At 45.4% G+C, this 22,202-nt stretch overlaps 1 protein-coding gene across 5 annotated transcripts in view; it reads left to right on the top strand.

Annotated features, from left to right (window-relative positions):
• Nucleotides 1-22,202, top strand: part of TSNARE1 (t-SNARE domain containing 1) — a 381,230-nt gene that overhangs the window by 119,257 nt on the left and 239,771 nt on the right. For all 5 annotated transcript variants that reach the window (XM_060277563.1, XM_035125893.2, XM_060277562.1 and 2 more), the window contains 2 exons: nt 16,559-16,636; nt 19,588-19,657. In XM_060277563.1, coding sequence (XP_060133546.1) covers nt 16,559-16,636; nt 19,588-19,657 — 148 coding nt within the window. The remainder of the gene's footprint in view (nt 1-16,558; nt 16,637-19,587; nt 19,658-22,202) is intronic.

Here is a 22,202-nt window from a genome sequence, read left to right on the forward strand (position 1 = left end):
AGTCTTCTCTTTTCCAGACTAAACATACTGAGCTCCCTCAACCATTCTTCATATGGTTTGGCCTCCACACCCTTGATCAACCAAGTTGCCTTCGTCTACACACATTCCAGCTAGCCAATATCCTTCATCCAGTGCTATTTTTCCAGAAAAAAGAGGTGCGAGAACTCACCATGAACACCTTCCTTGTTCTTTTATAATGGCAATGGTGCCCACCTGAGAGGACCCCTGCCTTCATCAGCTGGGGTGCCCAGAATAGTGGTTGTTGTTTAGTCGTTTAGTTGTGTCCGACTCTTCGTGAACCCAGAGCACACCAAGCACTTGTCTTCCACTGCCTCCTGCAGTTTGGTCAGACTCATGTTCGTAGCTTCGAGAACACTGTCCAACCATCTCATCCTCTGTCGTCCCCTTCTCCTAGTGCCCTCCATCTTTCCCAACATCAGGGTCTTTTCCAGGGAGTCTTCTCTTCTCATTAGGTGGCCAAAGTCTTGGAGCCTCAGCTTCACAATCTGTCCTTCCAGTGAGCACTCAGGGCTGATTTCCTCCAGAATGGACAGGCTTGTGTAGCTACTAAGAACTCAATATTATTTCTGAGCCAGTCCAGTGCGAACTTGGGAGAGCTTGCCCAACTCTAACCCAGAAGATATTGAGGAATTTGGTTTGGTTGTTCTGAATGAACACTGGCCTGTGTTTGGGAAGGTCCGCTGGTGGCTAAGAGAGAAAAAAAGAAGACGACGAAGATGGCTTATGCTTTGCAGGAGTCTGTGGCTCGTAAACCCTTGGGTTCCAATGCAAAGGATCTTTTCTAAAGCTGAGCTCCTTGCATCTTGCAAGAAAGCCCCTGCAGCAGTGAAATCTGTTTGAGAAGAGGGCTGTGTATTGAGTCAGGTTGGAAGTCTCAGTGCTTGAATGCACAACAGTCAAAGAGGGTCAGGCCTCAGAGCACTTTCTGGGGGGTGGGATGTACTCCTTTTTTGGGGGGGGGGAATCCGAACAGGTCTTTCCGGCTCTCTTCTTGTTTTTGATTCAATGAATGTATGGATCCATGGAGACCGGAACTGCTGACCTTCTGCCTCGGGAAGAAGAATAGCATCTACCAAACCCCCAGCTCCCTTTAGGCACCGGCCAGCCTTTTTCATCTGCAGTAAAGTTGCATATCCATTCAACAAGCAGATGGAAAACTCCCCGGGAAGGAATTGTTTCCAGGGGGAGAAGACACAATAAAAAGGGCACCTGAATTCACACAGTTTTAAATATCAAAAGAGAGTGGCGAGGCACAAATTCTGCACCTGCAGTGGAAATTATGCATTTAATTGACATCCCTGTGGCAGGGAGTTCCATGGTTTAACTACCGATATGAACAGCCTGAGTGTGGGTTTCATTCCTTCACAGGCAGACAATGTATGTATAAACACACACAATCTATGACTTTTGTTTAATTTGCGAAATTAATTGTAAATTGGACAAAAATTCATGAACTATGTGTGTGTGTATACATACATTGTCTGCCTGTGAAGGAATGAAACCATTTAGGCCAGATGTTGGGCCTCAGGCTGTTCATGGTTAAACCGTGGAACTCCCTGCCACAGGAGGCAGTAATGGCCACCAACCTACTGTAGATGGCTTTAAAAGATGATTCGGCAAATTCTTGGAGAAGGAGAGGGCTATTGATGGCTGCTAACCACGATGGCTGTGCTCTTCCCTGTGTTAGTGAGTTCCATAGTTTACGTATTGTGTGAATACATGCTTCATTTTGGAGCAGACTGAGCAGGGGCCAGCAAACTTTTTCAGCAGGGGGCAGGTTCAATGACCCTCAGACCTTGTGGGGGGCTGGACTCTCTCTCTCTCTCCCTCTCTCTCTCTCTCTCTCTCTCTCTCTCTCGGGGGGGGGGGGGGTGAACAAATTCCTATGGACCACAAATAACCCAGAGATGCATTTTAAATGAACACACACATTCTACTCATGTAAAAACGTACTGATTCCTGGTCTGTTCGCGGGCCGGATTTAGAAGGCGATTGGGGCGGATCCAACCCCTGGGCCTTTGTTTGCCTACCCATGGAACACAGGCTGCCCAATCGGTGCAGAGTAGAAAGGGATTGTTGTGCTTTGTGAAAATGCTGCAGGAGTCCATCACAACCATGGGGAGCTCTGCATCACATGGTCATCCGTACTGACTGCTTGAAGAAGAAGAACCAAGATGTGCACCAAGAATTAAAAATACCCTGGCTTTTGAGGCTTAACAGAATTTTTTTTTTAAAAAACCCTGGCTATATAGACAAGTCCCACGACAATAGTGTGGGAATCTGCACTAGAGAGGAGTTTTAATGAGTCCCTTTAAGAAAAGAGGGGGGGGGGTGTTGTGCTTGTTCATCAGAGGCTGGGATGCTAAAGACTTCTTGGGCTCTTTGAAATGTGGTTTTTTTTGTTTTTTTTTTTGTTGTTTTTTTGGTTTGTTAATTCCCTTGGTCCTTCTACACAGCCTCCTTTATTTTGGAAAGTTGTGAACAGGTGTATGTGGAGAGAATCAGAGACTTACCTGTGTAGGGATTTGCTCTTGCAACTGATAAAATATTCACATTTGCTGTAGTTCCTTTCATCTCTTCATCTCATCAGTCACTTTCTCTGCAGTCCATCAATTCTTTCCAAACTTTGGCACATTCAGTGAAGGCAGGAGCTTTCCTGAACTGCGGGCATGCATTTTTGTTAGCTTTTGTCATGACCTGGGGTTCCAGTCTGCCCTCTTCAGGGAAACAGAATAGAATCATAGGATTGTAGAGTTGGAAAGGGAGCCCAAGGGCCATCTAGTCCAACCTCCTGCAATGCCAGAATCACAACTAAAGTATCCCTGACCGATGGCCATTGAATCTATGCTTAAAAACCTCCAATGAAAGAGTTGACCATTCCCCCCTCTGGGGCTAATTTTTTTATTAAAGCTTTTTTCATAATACAATAAGAAAAACAAACAACCCATCGTCGTAATCATCATACAGGGAGAGAAAGAGAAAAGAAAATGCAGGATCCTGTCTAAAAAGAGGGTGGACCTTTGTATTTCCCACCTGGAATAGTGACATAGCTATAGGGATGCAGAAGGGGCAGATTGCTTTGGGTGGCTTTGGGCCAGCAGAGTGCCTGGGCCACCTTGTCCCTCCCGGATGAGCTACAGCTGGGAGGGATATGGCAGCTCAAGCACCCTGACGCATGTCCGCTGTGTCCCTGCCAGGTGCCCGGGACGCAGTCGCTGCAATGCACTAAGGTGCTGGCAGGACTTTCTACGCCACTGTCAGGCTTCAGGGAATCAGATCCCACCCACGGTGGCAGCCAAGAAGTAGATAAACAAAAATAGTTCTTACCACGTCTTTTATTCAATATTCACAGTGAGAGAGACATAAAAATGCCGTCTCTCTTAGATACTGGTGTTGCTCCGAGTAAATTCCCACCCCCTCAGTCCTTCCTATTCTATGTCATCCTTGTGCTGGCTGATCTGTGCTTCCTGCCTCTGAGTTTTTTGTTCTACTACTCTCAATGCATGCCTGGTCCTGGGAAGGGGGTCAGGAATGCTTTCCAAGGACACTGTGTCTGTCAGCTGTCTCTCCCCTGGTGCTTCTTCCTCCTGCCCCCCTCCCAATATTTCCCAGCTTCTCCCCTCTGCAGCTTCTGAACTATGACCTTCTGCAAACCACTGTTGCAAATCTATACTGTCCTCTTCTCAGGAAGCTTCAGGAGGAGGGGGGTGGGTTCCCACCATTCCTCCGCAGTACAGTCCCTGACAGCCGCTGGCCTGGGAGTTTTCCTCTTTTTTTTGGTCGCTGAGTATCTTGCTCTCCCACCACGTCACTAGGACTCTTATTATTCAGTACAGTGGTGCCTCGCTTAACGAATGCCCTGCTTAACGAAATTTCTGCTTAACGAAAGGATTTTTCGAGCGGAGCTTGCCTCGCTAGACGAATGCGTTTTACGATAAATTTGTCTAGCGAATCGCGGTTTCCCATAGGAATAAATTGAAATTCAATTAATGTGCTCCTATGGGCAAAAAAATAAAAAATCAAAAAAAATCCAATGCATTCCTATGGGATTCGCTAGACGAATTTTTTCGCTATAAGAAAAGACCCATGGAACGAATTAATTTCGTCTAGTGAGGCACCACTGTAGAAGGCATTGCCCTGTTCTAAACATAAGAAGAGCCTGCTGGATCAGGCCAGTGTCCCATCTAGTCCAGCATCCTGTTCTCATGATGGCCAGCCAGGTGCCTGCGGGAAACCTGCAGGCAGGATTCGCACGCAAGAGCCCTCTCCCCTCCTGTGGTTTCCAGCAACTGCTGTTCAGAAGCATTGCTGGCTCCATTCATTGCCTTATTTGCCATGAATTTGTCCAGTCCTCCTTTAAAGCCATCCAGGTCGGTGGCCATCCCTGCCTCCCATGGGAGCAAGTTCCATTTTCCTATTTATTTAATGCATATTATTATTATTATTATTATTATTATTATTATTATTATTTTAAAAAGCTGGGGTGCAACATTTCGTGGCAACAACATCTGCCTTTTCCAGCATGGATGCTTGACTCATTAATAGAAGGCATTCCCCTTGGTGTGCCAGCGTGAGCTCCCCATTTCTGTTTTGACAGTATTTTTACCAACCAACAAAAGATGAGATCCCAGAACTGTGTATCTCTCTGCGCATTTCTCTTTCCGCATCCCACGCCTGACAGCCTATTTGCTGACACTCTGCTTTCCCAAAGATGCCTCTTTGCCTCTCAAGTGTTTACATTTCTTGCACCTCCTGGGAGAGGAACGCAAGGATATTTTTAGGTTTGCTTAATAGGGGAAACATGACATTAGAGACCCCCCACCTCCGATCAAAAACCGCCAGCTGTTGCTGCTCCAGCCCTGCAGAAGCTGCAATTGCAATCCCTTTGTTACATTGCAGTGCTAGGCATGTGTGCTCAGAAGTACAGTAAATCTTGCTGTGGTCAGTTGTGCTTGCTCCCAGGCAAGTGTGTTTAATATTGCAGCCTTAAAGGTAAAGGGCCATGCTAACACCGTGGCCATCAGGTCCAGTCGTGTCCAAGTCTGGGGTTGCGGTGCTCATTTCGCTCTATAGGCCAAGGGAGCCAGTGTTTGTCCGCAGAAAGCTTCTGGGTCATGTGACCAGCATGACAAAGCTCCTTCTGGCGAACCAGAGCAGCGCACGGAAACACCGTTTACCTTCCCGCCGGAGCGGTCCCTATTTATCTACTTGCACTTTGATGTGCTTTCGAACTGCTAGGTGGGCAAGAGCTGGGACCGAGCAACGGGAGCCCACCCTGTTGCAGGGATTCAAACCGCCGACCTTCTGATCAGCAAGCCCTAGACTCTGTAGTTTAACCCACAGCGCCACCTGGGTCCCTATTTAGCTCACTCTATTCAAAGACTGTATGGAAGGTAAAATAAGGACCAGTAATCTCTTCCTCCATGGGGGGGGGGGAACGTGGGAAGGAAGGTAAGGCAGAAAAGATGGGTATATTTTGTTAGCATCACCATCCAGGTTGCAAAGAGCTAGTATAGGTTCATTCTTTCCTGGAAACAGACAAAACCAAGCCTTATTAGGAGTGGTTGAAGGAGCTGGGTATGTTTAGCCTGGAAAAGAGGAGACTGAGAGGAGATAGGATAGCCATTTTCAAATTTATCAAGGGCTGTCACATGGAAGAGGGAATAAGCTTGTTTTCTCCTGCTCTGGAGGATAGGACCCAACCAATGGCTTCAAGTTACAAGAAAGGAGATTCAACTAAACATCAGGAAGAATTTTCTGACAGGAAGAGCTGTCCGACAGTGGAACTGACTCCCTTGGGGGTTGTGGATTCTCCTTCCTTGGAGGTTTTTAAGCAGAGGTTGGGTGCCCATCTGCCATGAATGCTTTAGCTGAGATTCCTGCATTGCAAGGGTTCAAACTAAATGACCCTTGGGGTCCCTTCCAACTCAGCAATTCTATGAAAAACTCAGCCAGCTCATGAGCATATTTGTTGGCCCACCTAGAGATGGGCAAAACCATCAGTGTCAGTTTCTTTGACCTCTTTAAACTTTTAAGTTCAGTTTCCATCGCAGTTTGCATGTTCTATAAAAAAAGAGTCAACTTCATTAGCCTTTAAGTATGCTTTTCATCCAACATAGATATACATTGTGGTCTATTACACACGTCTTTGCATGCATTTCCCATCAATATAATGCATGTATGTTCATTAGCATAACCTTGGTCCAGTCACTCACATTTAGCCTAACCTACCTCATAGGGCTAGTTACAGGTAGGTAGCAGTGTTGGTCTGCCGTAGTCGGAACAAAATGAAAAAAATCCTTCCAGTAGCACCTTAGAGACCAACTAAGTTTGTCATTGGTATGAGCTTTCATGTGCATGCATCCTTCTTCTGAGACCATGTATCTGAATGACAAACTTAGTTGGTCTCTAAGGCGCTACTGGAAGGAATGTTTTCATTTTGTTTTGACCTCATAGGGGTATCTGAAGAAGTGTGCATGTACATGAAAGCTCATACCAATGACAAACTTAGTTGGTCTCTAAGGTGCTACTGGAATGATTTTTTTGTTTGTTTGTTTCGACTACCTCATAGGGGCTATTGCGAGGATAAAATGGGAATAGGACTAGGAGTGGAAGTTTATAATCCACCTTGAGCTCCTTGGATGAAAGGTGGGTTATAAATGCAATGAATAAGTCAAAAGCAAATGCCTTGAACTGAAGAGGCTTAGTTTTCTCTGGTCTCCTGCACTACACAGCTGGTCTTAGCCCAAAGATGCAAAGAGGAGTCCCAAAATAGCATCCTCAATATCTTCATTGCTTAAACAAGGCTATAACCACTCACAGTTCTTATCTTCCCCATTGATCCAGATTGTTGCCTCAGTCTGGTTCTGGAGTCCCTCCAACTTCACGTCAGCGAGGATAATCTCCTGAACGATGTATATCACTTCCCGAGATACACCGAGATTGGCTCAATATTACTGCCAGCCTTTCTATGCAATATGTTAGACCCTCTAGATAGAACTGTCAAGATTACACTCCCCGATACTGTTGTGCCTTTTAAAAAGCATTTATAATTCAGAAAGCTGGAAAGTAATACGCAACCGCATGGGCTATTCACTTTGGAATCCATCTTCCTCTTCGATGTCTAAAAACGTGTCTCTGCTTGGTCGACGGAGATGATTTCTCCGCCGTATCACCTCTGTTCATCGTGAGCGTGTTGTCAGGATAAGAAATGCTTGCCTGTTCTGTTGCTGGTAATACTGGTGATGATTAAAGACAGTGATAAAGGTGGCTAAATGCAACTGCAATGTGTCTCCTGTGGGGGGCGGGGGGGGAATACCTTGGTAGACAGATGAGTTCATCAGGACTTATCTAAATGAGAAGTGAGGCTATTCCTTCACTTGCATTTCCTCCAAGAATGCCACACTAACTAGTCTCATGCAAGGGATTTGTTTTATTGTCTTCACTGCATCAGATTTTTTTAGTCCAGTTTTTTTTTAAGCCTACAGTATGTCAACCTCATTCGCATGACTCAGTCAGGGTTGGGCAACCTGCAGTCCTCTAGTTGCTGTTGGACTTCACAATGTCCATCAGCCCCAGCCAGCACCAGCAGTGGTCAGTGATGATGTGAGCTCTCCTTCACCTTCCTTAGGAATTCCTACAAATGCTTTGGCTAAGCAGGGTTTTCCAAATCCACCAGGTGTACCACAGCTTTTCGGCCAGTGGTGGGAACCTGTGGCCCTCCAGATGTTTTTACCTACAACTCCCATCAATACCAACCAACATGGCCAGTGGTCTGGGATGACGCAAGGTGGAGTTTAGCAACCTTTGAAGGGCCACCTGTTCCCCATTTTTGTTATTGCTATCTTCTTCTTTGGTGATCAGTTGTAGCCGAGTAAGATTGTCTTCCATAAACAAGTGCCTATGGAGGCCAATTCTGCATCCACACGTCCTTCTACAGGGGGGGACATTGATTTCCAGGCGGGAGTTGATCACGGTGAGGGTTTGCCAAGTGTGCCTTCCTCTTGGTATGTTTCTCCCTTGAGTCCTGAGTTTGAGTGTCTTCAAAGCCCATGGCACCTTTGGTAAAGGCTGTTCTCCAACTGGAGCGCTCGCAGGCAAGTGTTTCCCAGTTTTTGGTGTTTACACTACATTTTTAAAAATTTGCCTTGAGAGAGTCTTTAAACTTCTTTTGTTGACCACCAGCATTACGCTTTCCATTTTTAAGTCCGGAATAGAGTAGTTGCTTTGGAAGACGATCGTCAGGCATCCACACATCATGAACCATCCAACAAAGTTGATGTTGAAGAATCATTGCTTCGACACTGGTGATCTTTGCTTCTTCCAGTACACTGGTAGTAGTTTGCCTGTCTTCCCAAGTGAAGTGTAACATTTTTCGGAGACATCATTGATGGAATCTTTTGAGGAGTTGGAGATGGCGTTTATAAGTGGTCCATGTTTCACAAGCATACAGGAAGGTCATCATCCTAAACCTGTCAGCACCATCCCTCACAGCATAGAACGTCATGCTACACTATAGAGAGATGAATCCCAGCCCTCAATAAATTTCAGTAGACTGTTAATTGTCTGCCTCTCCATCCACTTGAAATTGCTCAGATCTGTTGCTTGAGCAGGAACCTCTAAATTCACCGCAAAACTGCAGATTAAGCAAAATTGGATGGCCTTTCTAGTCTAAGGCTTCCTCAATTTTGCTTCATTCACTGAAAATTTCTTCAGCATCCATGGACTTTTATTAGGAGGACAGCAAGTCCAGGTGAGAGGTAGATGATGACTTCACAGTGTAATTTGACCTGCAAACTCTGCCAAAATAGGTACAATCACACCAATTCATTAGAAATTCTACTGAACAATGGTGAATTGCTGGAGATCCCTTGAAACTTCCAAATGTGTCTTTATTTATGCCTATATCTAGGTGAATTTGAAGGCAAATGCAGGCAACATTCATCTGTTTCTCATTCGGTTCACACAAATCTTGTGGTCTTCCCAATGGTATCTGGTTGAATCTTGAGAACAGTGCGCTGGACTACATGGGCCTTAGATCTGATATAAAAGGACTCTTGTTACGCTCTTGCATTCTCGTTCTCCTGCTGTGAGGAGTCTGAGAAGTTCCCACAGGATGTTGGGAGCCCAGTGACCCTGACATTCTTGCTCTGAATCAAGGCAAGTGTGGAAACTGGGAGCAAGTGCTTGGTTCATTCATTCAAAAAACTATTTCACTGACCAGTATTATATGAGACCGGGGTGTGTGTGTGTGTGTGTCTGTGACCTTTCTTCACACCATTGTGGGAATGTTCAGGGAGGCAGGAGAGGATATATAGCAGAGTTTTGCATTCCCCTTTTAAACACACAGTGGCTAGCTTGTTGCTCCCAGTGATTACTCCCAGTGATTGCAGGCTAGCAGTCACTGCAGCTCACACGGCGAAAGCAAGATGGAGAAGAGAGGAGAGAGTGTGCTGCCTGCCTTGTCCTTTTATTACCTGGGCAGGTAAGGTCACACCCACCTCTAGTCATAAGCAGAGGAAAGTTTGTCCCAGCCCAGGAGGAAACAGGAAGTTCTGACTGGCTGGACTAAACATCCCTTTTCATGTCCACTCTAGGAATGTTGTACTTGACTGCTATGTATGTGTCACATCCCACAACCATTGTGTTTGCTCTTTGCTGGGATAGCTTAGTTGGTAGAGCATGACACTCTTAATCTCAAGGTTGTGGGTTCGAGACCCACATTTTGGGGGGGAGATTCCTGCATTGCAGGGGTTGGACTAGATGACCCTCGTGGTCCCTTTCAACTCTACAATTCTGTGATTGTATCATACACTGGTTGCTCTTTGCAGCACATAGCAATCTCAGTTCTCCAAGGGTGGCCGTGTATCTAGCTAAATTATCCCCCCCCCCATTGGCCCTGAGGGAGGTGTCTGCATTCTTGGGGAAGCCTTAGGTTTGCAGAACAACAGCAAATAATATGTAGAGGAAAAACAAGCAACAGCAAAAGGGGCACAAAACAAAACACACAGTTTCAATGAGGACTGAACATGTTCCATTCATCTGGCCTCCGAGTTTGGGTGCTCTACTTCGGCTGTGCTCACAATGACACCCACAGCGAAACTATTAAACACCGAACAGTTATTTCTCACAAGTTTTGTGAGCAAATGGGCATTTTCCACGAGGCTGGTTTTATTCCATTGAATAATGAATTGTCTTTAAACTCTCTCTTAATCCTCCCCTGGCCTAAACGACTTAAATCACTTTGTCATTTTAAAACCCCAGCTAACAGAGATTTTGGTAATAAGGCACACTTTTTCCTGAAAAAGCCTTTCCATTTAATATTTTCCCCCCCTCTCTCTCTCTTCATTGATTAAAAAGCAGGCGGATGCTTAATTTATAAAAGCAGCCGACTGAAACCAAAATGCCCTGCTTTTACCAAAATTAGAAAGCACTTACCGCACACAGCTTGGCGATGGACAGGGTTTACTCTGTGTTTTTTTTCTAATGGAACATCAGATAGAGACAAATACAGATCTCTCTCTCTCTCTCTCTCTGTGTGTGTGTGTGTGTGTGTGTGTGTGTGTGTAAGCCCTCTGAGTATTTCACAAACAACTTTCCTATGAGGAACAGTTGCACCTTTGGGAGCTTTCGGAGAAAAGGTGAATAGGAGGTGACATGATAGAGGTAGACACCCAAGGAAGGTGAACATTGGAAGAACCGAGACAAATATAAGAAAGTACTTATTCACACAGAGCATACCTAAAAGGTGGAACTCACTTCCACAGGAGGCAGTGATGACCAGCAATTTGGGTGGCTTAAAAAGATGAGTGAACAAAGTAATGAAGGACAAAACTATCAACAGCTACTAGCAGAGGCAGAGGTAAAGGACACGGGTGGCAATATGGTCTAAAACACAGAGCCTCTTGGGCTTCCTGATCGGAAGGTCAACGGTTTGAATCTGCATAACGGGGTGAGCTCCTGTTGCTTTGTCCCAGCTCCTGCTAACTTAGCAGTTTGAAAGCACACCAGTGCGAGTAGATAAATAGGTACCGCTGCGGCGGGAAGGTAAACAGCATTTCCGTGCTCTCTGTTTTCCATCACAGTGTTCTGTTGCGCCAGAAGCGGTTTTGTCCTGCTGGCTACATGACCCGGAAAGTTGTCTGTGGACAAACGCCAGCTCCCTTGACCTGAAAGTGAGATGAGCGCCACAACCCGATAGTCACCTTTGATTGGACTTAACCGTCCAGAGCTCACCTGCCATGGGGATTCGAACTGCCGACCTTCTCATCATCAAGCCCAAGAGGCTCAGTGGTTTTTAGACCACAGTGCCACCCGTGTCCAGCTCACTTATGAATACTAAGAACTGGGAACCACAGGAGAGGAGATTGCCATTGCATTCAGGTCCTGCTTGTGGGCTTTCTGAAGGCATATTGTTGGCTGCTGTGAGAACAGGATGTTGGAGGAGATGGGCCACTGGCCAGAATCATCAGGCTCTTCTTGTTTTCTTTCATCCTTGTATATGCCAGAGGTGTCTCACCTCTGTCTTAGGGGAAGAGTTCATTCATCCCCCCCCCAATGTTCTTAAGGATACAGGAGTACCATCTTCCTTTGTCCTGGCTCTCTCCTGACTCCCAACATTTTCATACTGTTTCAATGGCTGTGGATGGTTTGATAGAAGGGGACAGCCATGTCAATGGTGGTGACATATAAAATATATACACCATCGATAAAAATGATGGACTATGCTGAACTTGCTAGATTGACATGCAAGATTCGTGACCAGGGGGAGACAAGGTTTCAAAAGGACTGGAGTAAATATGTGGACTATATGGAGAAAAACTGTAGATCATTAAAAACTCTCGCAGGATTAAAATAAACCTTACGAATTGACCAATATGTCAAAAAAGGAACTGCAAAAAAGGGAATTAACAAGAAACCCGCATGAAGGGAGGGGGGGAAGTCATAGCTCGGCGGAGCAAGGTAAAAGATGTGAATATAAGATTTTGTATAAAAGATTGGTTTTGTTAATTTGTTGAATTTGGAAAACTGGAATAAAATGTATTTAAAAAAATAAAAATAAAATATATACACCATCAATTTTTATTTTTATTTTACATCAGTGTCCTTCTAAAACCTGAAACATGAGCAGAATGAGAATGGGTTTGTGAGGCTGGGTGACGGTTGCTTTGTTCTTCCTGAACAACTGCTTCTTAACGACGGTGCTAAATAAGGAAACAAAAGAGAATGAAAACAAGTTAATTAAAAAAAAATGCCAGGCACGGTTTGATTAAAGCTTGATTACAAGGTGGGAAAAATGTATTTATATTTCCGCCGCTTTTGCAATCACAAATCACTGGTGCCTCGAGTTGCGATCTGAAAGGTGAGACTAGTTCTGGAAATTCCTCCTTCAGGTCAAAAAGTGAAAATAAAGGATGTTTGATCACCGGGTGGTATGAAGAAAGAGGAAAGTTTTCCAGCCAAGAGAATGTGTGTGTGTGTGTGTGTGTGTGTGTGTGAGAGAGAGAGAGAGAGAGAGAGAGAGAGAGAGAGAGAGAGAGAGAGAGAGATTCCCATAAGAGACATCTGATTAGCCACCAGGAACAGGAACACGAAGCTGTGATAGGTTTGTCCTTGGCTTGATCCAATGAAGTTCTTATGTGTGTGCCCTAGAGCAGGAATCCTCAAACTTTGGCCCTCCAGATGTTTTGGACTACAATTCCCATCTTCCCCGACCACTGGTCCTGTTAGCTAGGGATCATGGGAGCTATAGGCCAAAACATTCGGAGGGCCACAGTTTGGGGATGCCTGCTCTAGAGTATGTCTGGGGCTGGATGAAGACCTTTTGTCCTGAACCCCTTACCAAGCAGCAAGGCAGCAAGTCAAGTCCAAAGTTCAAAGACCAGGGGCCAATCCAAACAAGCAAAGTTCGAAATCCAAACTCTGAGGTTGACAGGTCAGAAAACACAGTCCATGGTCAATCCAAGTATGGTAGTCCAAGTCAGATGTCCAGCAGTCAGGATACAGTCCAGAGTCAAACCCAAAGCACAGTCCCATGGATGCCCAGGAGCATCCAAGCCAAGGTGGGCAGTTGAACAGATGCAGCAGCTCAGCTCTGCTTCCCTTTTGTACTTTGCATTCTGCTTGCAGCATCTGAGTTTGATGAGGCAGGTGACCCTCACCTGTCCTGAGCCTACTCTAGCTATAGCAGTATAGCATCTAGATCTAGGGAAGTAATAGTACCACTGTATTCTGCTCTGGTCAGACCTCACCTGGAGTACTGTGTCCAGTTCTGGGCACCACAGTTCAAGAAGGATACTGACAAGCTGGAACGTGTCCAGAGGAGGGCAACTAAAATGGTCAAAGGCCTGGAAACGATGCCTTATGAGGAACGGCTTAGGGAGCTGGGTATGTTTAGCCTGGAGAAGAGAAGGTTAAGGGGCGATATGATAGCCATGTTCAAATATATGAAAGGATGTCATATGGAGGAGGGAGAAAGATTGTTTTCTGCTGCTCCAGAGAAGCGGACACGGAGCAATGGATTCAAACTACAAGAAAGAAGCTTCCACCGAAACATTAGGAAGAACTTCCTGACAGTAAGAGCTGTTCGACAGTGGAATTTGCTGCCAAGTAGTGTGGTGGAGTCTCCTTCTTTGGAGGTCTTTAAGCAGAGGCTTGACAGCCATCTGTCAGGAATGCTTTGATGGTGTTTCCTGCTTGGCAGGGGGTTGGACTGGATGGCCCTTGTGGTCTCTTCCAACTCTATGATTCTATGAGGAATCACACACCTTGTCCCAGAGCTAGTGAGCTCCGCCTAGCCAGCTAGTGAGCTGGGCTGTGGGCCTTTGGCTGCCTCAGCCTCCTGGAGCACCACTCCCGCTGCTCCCTACACCTCAGAGCCTGCCATGTCCATGGAGACAGGGCCCCCTCTTTTTCTGGTGGTGCGTCTTGCTGGTCTGGTTCCTGTGCATTGACCCCCCCCCCCATCCCATGCCATTAGGCCTGACACTCATATTCAGAGCCTGTTTTGCTAATAAAGAGTTAACTCCAGCTTGCTCTGTGTGAGTTGCTGCTGGCTCGCCCCTGTCAACCTGCCGGGTCCTCAAGCACGGAACCTGTCCCAGAACCCCCTGCAAAAGTGCAGGTGAGCATCTTCGCTCCCCAGTTGGTGTGGAAAGACATACCTGACGGCGGAAAGTTTTGGGAGCCACTTCCACAGAAGGCTTCGGTAATAGCTAAAGCTGGTTTAGGATAAAGGTCAGGAAGAATAACATTTGCCCAAACTACAAGAAGATATGAAAAGCATTGAAATCTGACAAACAGACATCCAGTGTTCCTCCCCGGCAGTCGCTCACATTAATGGCTGCTTTATCCCGCACCTGTCACAATGAAGGATTCTTTAGCTGCTTCCGAGGCTCTGCTTATGCCGAAATAATTTCCCTCTCTGTCAAAATGGTTCCTTTAGGGACTGAGGGTTGCCACTTATCCCACCCCCCTTCCCTCTTTCCCCAGCAAATCTCTCATGCCTTTCACAGACGGCATGATGGGCCAAAATTCAACAGACAGGTTTTCCTCGCCACTTCAATCTCCGCGCTGGGAGCAGCTGCTCACTCCCCTTCTCTCTCTCTTTTTTTCTTTTTCCTGCTAGTCACACGGTGATAGAAAACACCTCTTGTTGAGCAAGCGGGCAGCCATTTTTGTTGAGGGCAGAGGCGAAGTAGCGCTGAGGGAATATTGAAATGTCCTGGCACACTTGCTCAACGCCTCACACTTTCAGACTGAGAGAAACTGGGCTGTGAAGAGTCTCCTGAGACACACAATTGGAAGTATGGACACAACAAGAATATCTCTGCTGGATATGAACCAAGTGTCCGTCACGCCCAAAACCCTGCTGTCCACAACCCAGACAAACAGAACAATGAGGGCAATAATAGCTCTTCCCCGCGGTTAGTTCTCGTTGCCCCATATCCGGTGGAAACATTCCTGTCTGAACAACCCTGGAAAGTTGCTGCCAGTCAGTGTAGGCAGTACTGAGCTAGACGGACCAGTGATATGACTTGGTTTAAGGCAGCTTCATATAGCCCAACCTGCAGTTTTTTACAAAGATATCATGTCTTGTAAACTCCGCCAGACTGAACAGGGGTGGCAACCTATGGTTTGGAGTCACACACAAATCCTCACCCATATCCTCACTGTGTTGATATCCCACTTTTCTTCCAAGGAGCTCTTAAGTGGCAACAGTGGCTCTCCCCACTCTCCATGTTATCCTCAGAACAACCCTGTGAGGTAGGTTAGGCTGAGAGTCTGTGACAAACCTGAAGACACCCAGTGAGGCACAATAATAAGGTCAGAAACATGACCCATAAGCCAGGCCAGGCCAGGCCAGGATGGATAAATGGGCTTGGGGGGACGGGACACACACACAGGTGCTGAGACATGGTCCCACTGTGCCCACCTTCCTCCTTCCATTCTGTGGCTGCTTCACCACCTGCACACAAGCTCAGGAAACTCCTGCTCCAGGCAACTGACCCAGACAGCAGCCAACTCACCAACCCAAGTGGTGGTTAAAGCAAAGAAGATGTCGCCTCCCTAGCTCTTTCTCAAAGCATTGTGGGAATATCTTTCGAACAGAGGATGCAGTCATATTTATACCAAGGAAATGGGAGAGAGAGAGAGAGAATATAATATTTTAGCACTGCATTTTATGAAGTGTAACTTGTTTAATTTTTATTGGATACAGTGTTTTTGTGTTAGCCATGTCCCCTCCCTCCCCCCGCCCCTCTTTCCATTTACAACCTTGGCACGCATCTGTGCTGCTGGATCATTGCTACGCCTGGCGACCAGGACGTGTTCTCTGCAAATTGCTTCTTTTCAGCCCAAAGCCCGGGTGTTTGCTCTTGACTGCTCCAGTCCTCTAGAAGAGGGGATGTGTATGTGTGTTTGTATGGGGGGGGGGGGGGAGAGAGAGAGATTGAGAGTGGAGGCTTCACTGCATCCATCCTAAACTGCAGACTCCCCCAGTTCAGATAACAGGCTCCCTCTGCCTCCTCACCACTTTCACTTCCCTAAAATAATTAAGTTGTTATTGAACTGCAGGGCAGCATCGGGGAGAGGGCATTGAATGCCAGAGATTGTAAACCTGATTTCATCCTGTTTTAACAGATCAGTTTCTTCACCTAAATAACTCGGAATGAACTTTCCAGCTGAGATGGGCTTTCCCTGTGCTTCGTGGCGTGCCTGAAAAGCACGCGGAGCCGGCTAAATTCAGGTGGCGGAGATTGAGATCTTGCGAGCGCGCCATACTTGTTTAAACATTCAGACCAGGCCTGCCCCAGAACAATAAAAGTAATGTGAATTAAGGGTCAGAGGTCACTCACAATGAAAAGTTTGTGGGGAAGTCACAAAGCCTGTTTGCTTTTCCTCCTCGGTACCTGTTAGCAGTGGCTTAGCCTCTCCTATGTTGAACCCATATTTGAGACACTCTGGAGTATTATAAATTGAGATGAGGTTAACATCTGCAGCTTGAGGCATTGACTCTCTCCCTCCTTCTTCTTTCCAGCCACACAGATGGATCCCAATGAACTGCAGGATCTTTTCCAGGATACATCGGCCAGCGTCTTCCGAATTAATGCCAATGGTGCGTATTTCAGACATGCCCGTCCATACCTGCCAAGTTGCTGTCAGAGAAATAAGGGACCGGGCCAGAAATAGCTGACCGGAAGTAGCGCTGCCGCCATTTTGGAACTGGGCGTAGCATGCTCAGAAGTGACTTTTGATGCTGCTTTGCCCAGTTCCAAAATGGCCGCCGTGCCAGAAGTCACACTGCAGCCATTTTGGAACTGGGCGGAGCAGCATCAAAAGTCGCTTATGAGCATGCTCCGCCCAGTTCCAAAATGGCCGTCACGCCAGAATAAACTGGGGAAAAACAAAAAAAAACCCCGCTTTTTCAGCTAGGAACAGCTGGAAAAATGGGGATTTCCCGGGGAAAACGGGAGACTTGGCAGCTATGTGCCCGTCTATTGGGTGCAAATTGTATTACAATGTTCAGAAACTCCTTTTTGAACAAGAGGACACTGTTTTATAGAAAGGTACATGCATAGGATGTCATTTTGCAAAAAATAGCCCTCTGTAGGCTGTGTTAAAACAATGTTGTGCTTTCTGAAGCACTTCCTTGTTTTCCAGTTGTCTCTTTTGTTTTTCGGGGCTTTCCAAAGGGTGTGGCAGTACAGCAACTAGGAAGGTGAGAAAAGGGGATGTGCAGATATCCTGTGTGTGTGTGTCTCCTTTTCACTCTCCTCCCAAATGCATGTTTAACTAGGGTTAAAAACATTCAGTGAACATCCCAAGAAGCTGAACATTGGAAGATTCAGGACAGAGAAGTGAAAGGACTTCTAGTTGCAGTATGAAGATAAACTAGGGAACTCGCTCCTGCAGGAGACAGGGAGGGGCATGAACCTAGATAGCTTTGGAAGAGGCAGGGGTGTAGTTAGTTTTTCCTGCACCTGGAGCGGCGGGGACAGGGCAATCCAGCGACAGGGGTGGGGCGATCTGCCAAAGGGGGTGGGGAGATCTGCCCATGGGGGCGCCACATGGGGCTGCCGCGGCGATCCACACACGGGGGCACTGCGGTGATCCGCCCAGGGGGGCGGCGGCGTGGTGAGCTGCCCATGGAGTCTGCCTGGTGGACGCAAGCCCTACGCTGCCGTTTTGGGCACTACAAGCCCATGAGCCACCGCATTATTCCCAGGAGAGACGTGTGGCTCAGGCGTGCTGCGGTAAGTGGTGCCCCCCACAGTGTGCCATTTTTTCACCCCCCTCAAAGATGATGCCCGGGTGGACCGCACCCCCATACCCCTCTTCCTATGCCCCTGAGAAGAGGATTGGACAATTTCATGGAGGAGAGGGCTATTGATGTCTACTAGCCAGGATGGCTAGGCTCTGCCTCCACAGTCAAAGACAACAATGCTTCTGAATGCCAGTTTCTGGAAACGACAGGAGGGTGAGAGGGCTCCTGTGCTGAGATCCTGCTTATAGGTTTCCCACAGACATCAACTTGACCACTGTGAGAACAGGATGCTGAGCTAGAGGGGCCAATGGCAGTGTGGTGTAGTGGTTAAGAGTTGTAGACTCATAATCTGGTGAACCGGGTTTGCGTCTCCGCTCCTCCACATGCAGCTGCTGGGTGACCTTGGGCTAGTCACACTTCTCTGAAGTCTCTCAGCCCCACCCACCTCACAGAGTGTTTGTTGTGGGCGAGGAAGGGAAAGGAGATTGTTAGCCGCTTTGAGGCTCCTTAGGGTAGTGATAAAGTGGGATATCAAATCCAAACTCCTCCTCCTCCTCCTCTTCTTCTTCCTTAATTTACTCACAACAAACTTTGGTTTATATCTGAATGGTGTTTGTCCAGAATTGCTGAGCTCTTCCCAAAGCTTTGAGACATATTGAGATCAAGTGTGATTTCTTCTTATTGTTTATTTCTGGCATTTCTGAGGTAGCATATGAACCATATAATGTAAAAGAAGAAGGAAAAGAATTTATGTTGACACTATGTGTGGCTCATCCAATTCACTACTCCAGATTTATTGAGAAGGATTTTTCATCTCCCTTTCTCAATCTCTGTTGCCTCCCCTGTCAAATAGGAATAATTTCATATTCTTCTCGTTGCAATTTCACCTCAGTGAAAACTCAGAGCAAGTTGTTGGGTTGTTTGTTTTTTTGAGAAAGTGAGGGTGATCATCAGGATAATCATCTGGGGAACAGAAGGAGAAGGGGGCTGGCTGTTCAGATGATGATGAACTATAGGCCCCATAATTTCTGCTCAGATTTTGCTTTTATGTTCTCCATCCCAAAGTATAGGGATTTTGCTTCCATTATAATGAAAAAAATCACCTAATTCCCACTTTCCTAACCAGTAGGCAAACCAAAACACAACCATTCTTAAGTATTTACACATCTCCAAATTTGCACATCTCCAACCACACTGTGTGCACATAAACGAATACAATCGTGCCTAAAATGCAGATATTAGAGATGATAACATACAAAACCGCATTATACTATGGGAATTTCCTGCAAAAAAAAGTGTTTTTATTTATTTATTTATTTATTTAAAAAAAATGTTCGTACTGTATGCAAAAATGTGTTCATTAGCAGAAATCCACACTAAAATGCTGACAAATCTTAATGGGGATTTACCACACACACACACACATACACACACACACACACACACACACACACACACACACACACACACATATATATATATATATATATATATATATATATATATATATATATATATATATATAAACCAGTTTTGGCAGAACTGAATGGGGGGGGGAGGAGAAATTAAATTGACAAATTTGTTGTTCCTTCCTTAAGTAGTATTTGATCAGTCTGGCAAAGATAAAAAAGTTTTTTTCTTACACCTCCCAGGAATAATTCTGTTCTTCCCCTTTGGTTCAATGTTAGAATGACACCCATAAAGATGGATTGTTTGTTTGTTTGTTTTTGTCCTAGGGTGCTGTGCTATAAGATAATGAGGTTAATAACGATTTTTTTTTTAAAATAATCTTCTTCTGACAGTGACCTCTCTGGAAAGGAGTCTTAAGTCCCTGGGGACGCCAAACGACACGCCGGAACTCCGCGATGGCCTGTGAGTCTCTTTTCATGTGACTTGTCTTCCATGTGACTTGCCCTTCCTTTGCTTATGAGATCTTCTTGTTTTCCTCTTACTGCCTGTGTTGGTTTCTTTAATAATAATAATAATAATAATAATAATAATAATAATAATAATAATAATATCATCTTATTAAGTTTTCATTAATTATACTCCAATTGATACAATACCAAATCTTGACACATCATAATACAAATAACAAAACCAATTGTACATTCTAAATCATATAATTTGAGGATACTTCCCATGTTCTGGCTAGTCAGCAGAATTTCTCGTTCCTACTTTTCTCTTTCTTATTTATTCCCAATATCATAACAATCTTAATTCTTTATCTTATCTTGGCAGTCACTGGTATGCGACTTTCTTTCATGTTTAATAGTTCTATGTTAAATTAACATGCAAGAGGAAAATTTTGTTCTTTCTGTTGTTGTGCATCAATTATTTTCCGTGCAGTCCCCCCTCAGAGAGCCCTGTTTTCCTTCCACCGTCTTATCTTCCAGGACTCTGGGCTGTCTTCTAACTTCCCTTTGTTTAGTTAAAATTAAGACACAGTGGTCATTCATGTTTTTGAACAAACTGATATTTTCCCAGTCCGAAGAATCTTCCATAAGAAACCATACTGTGGGGTATATTTCACAGTTAAGAGTTATTGGGTTCCTCTACAATCCAAGCTTGCTCCCCCCCCCCCCCGGGCCCTAGGGGAAGCTTACAAAGATCAAAGATTCACCTTCACTTTTATAAATCCATATACGACAAAAGTCCATGCAAGCAGATGTGGTTTCCTGTGGGAAATAGCCCCCAGTTGTCCCAGCCTATGTTGGTTTATTGAGACATCTAACTCTGTTCTCTTACCTAATGACCCCTTGGGCTGCCCTGCTTGGAAGAACTTGCCTTGTGAGTTTTTGCCTGAGCTGGTGGAGGATACTGGGGAGGCGGGAACATCCAGGCCACCCTGCAAAAACTTGGACCCCCAAAATTTGAAGTCAGGGCCTGTTACATGCATAATTCTGTGATTTAGCATTTGCCGAAGCAGCTATGAGGTCCTCCAGATGTTGTTGGCCTCCAACTCCTGCCGTCTGTATAGGAAAGTTCTTAATGTTTGATGTTCTATTGTGTATTTATACCTTTTGGAAGCCGCCCAGAGTAGTTGGCACAACCCAGTCAGATGGGTGGGCTACAAATAATAAAATTATTATTATCTTGGACCATTGGCCGTGCAGCCTGGGGGTGGTGGAAGAGAGACTTCTACAACATCTGGAGGGTCAAAGGTTTTCAATCTCCGCGCTAAAAACTCCTGCTCTGTTTGTTTGGCGTGCAGGGTCCTTGTTAACAGGACGGGAAAACTTACTTTCCTTTGAAAAAAAGTCATACACAACACAACACACACACACACACACCTCTTCCACAAACTGTTCACCTATTTCTCCTTGAACCACCCCTGATTTAGAAGGTATTTAGGGAATAATGGGGGGACATTTGGCATCTTGATGGCTTTTATTGTTTATGTATTTAAGTAGGGTTTTTAATTACACAGTAAAACTGTCCTGTGTTTTAAGTCCTTACACATCTCTCTCTCTCTCTCTTTTTTTGAACCCCCCTGAAGGACACAGAAATGACAGGGTCAGAGGGGGGAAACTTTACCAAAAGGGGAAAAGAAAGGAGTTTAGAGGGGCTGTCAATATCTGTGTGTGCTGAAAATACCCTGTAATTTAATTTTATATACACACACATTTTCCGATGCTTTGTTTGCCCTTCCAAAAAAAACCAAAGGGAAGCTGTGATGAATTAAGCATTTCCCAACACATTTTAAGCACACATTGCACTCCTAATCAAAATGACATAGTTGCACAAGTTTTTAGGACACCTTCAGAATGTCATAATTTGTAGGAGGGATTCAAACACATTCTTGGAAGTTTTCCGTTTCCTCAATTAAAGTGGAATAAAATGCTCTGTTGCCCCAGCATCACAGATCTACTCCCCCCCCCCCCCAAAAAAGAGAATCCTGATATTGTGTGTGTGTGTGTGTGTGTGTGTTTAAGAAATTGTTGGGGAAATGCATTGAAAAGTGTGGAATGAGCAAATGATTTATGGAAAGATGAATACGCACGAGGTAATCAAATCAGGATGTACATGGAACATTCTACTCATTGTTGTATAACCTCCCTGCAACCAAATCAGATCAAATGCTCGATAAAGACTGGATGTAACTAGAATATACATTTATGGCAGTGAGAGCTGGACCATAAAGAAGGCTGATCGCCAAAGAATTGATGCTTTTGAATTATGGTGCTGGAGGAGACTCTTGAGAGTCCCATGGACTGCAAGAAGATCAAACCTATCCATTCTGAAGGAAATCAGCCCTGAGTGCTCCAATACTTTGGCCACCTCATGAGAAGAGAAGACTCCCTGGAAAAGACCCTGATGTTGGGAAAGATGGAGGGCAAAAGGAGAAGGGGACTTTAGTCTTGTCAGAATTCAACCTCAGTCTGTTAGCCGCCATCCATCCTCCAACTGCCTTCAG

Source organism: Zootoca vivipara, chromosome 8 (genome assembly GCF_963506605.1).
Source record: "Zootoca vivipara chromosome 8, rZooViv1.1, whole genome shotgun sequence".
Lineage (NCBI taxonomy): Eukaryota > Metazoa > Chordata > Lepidosauria > Squamata > Lacertidae > Zootoca > Zootoca vivipara.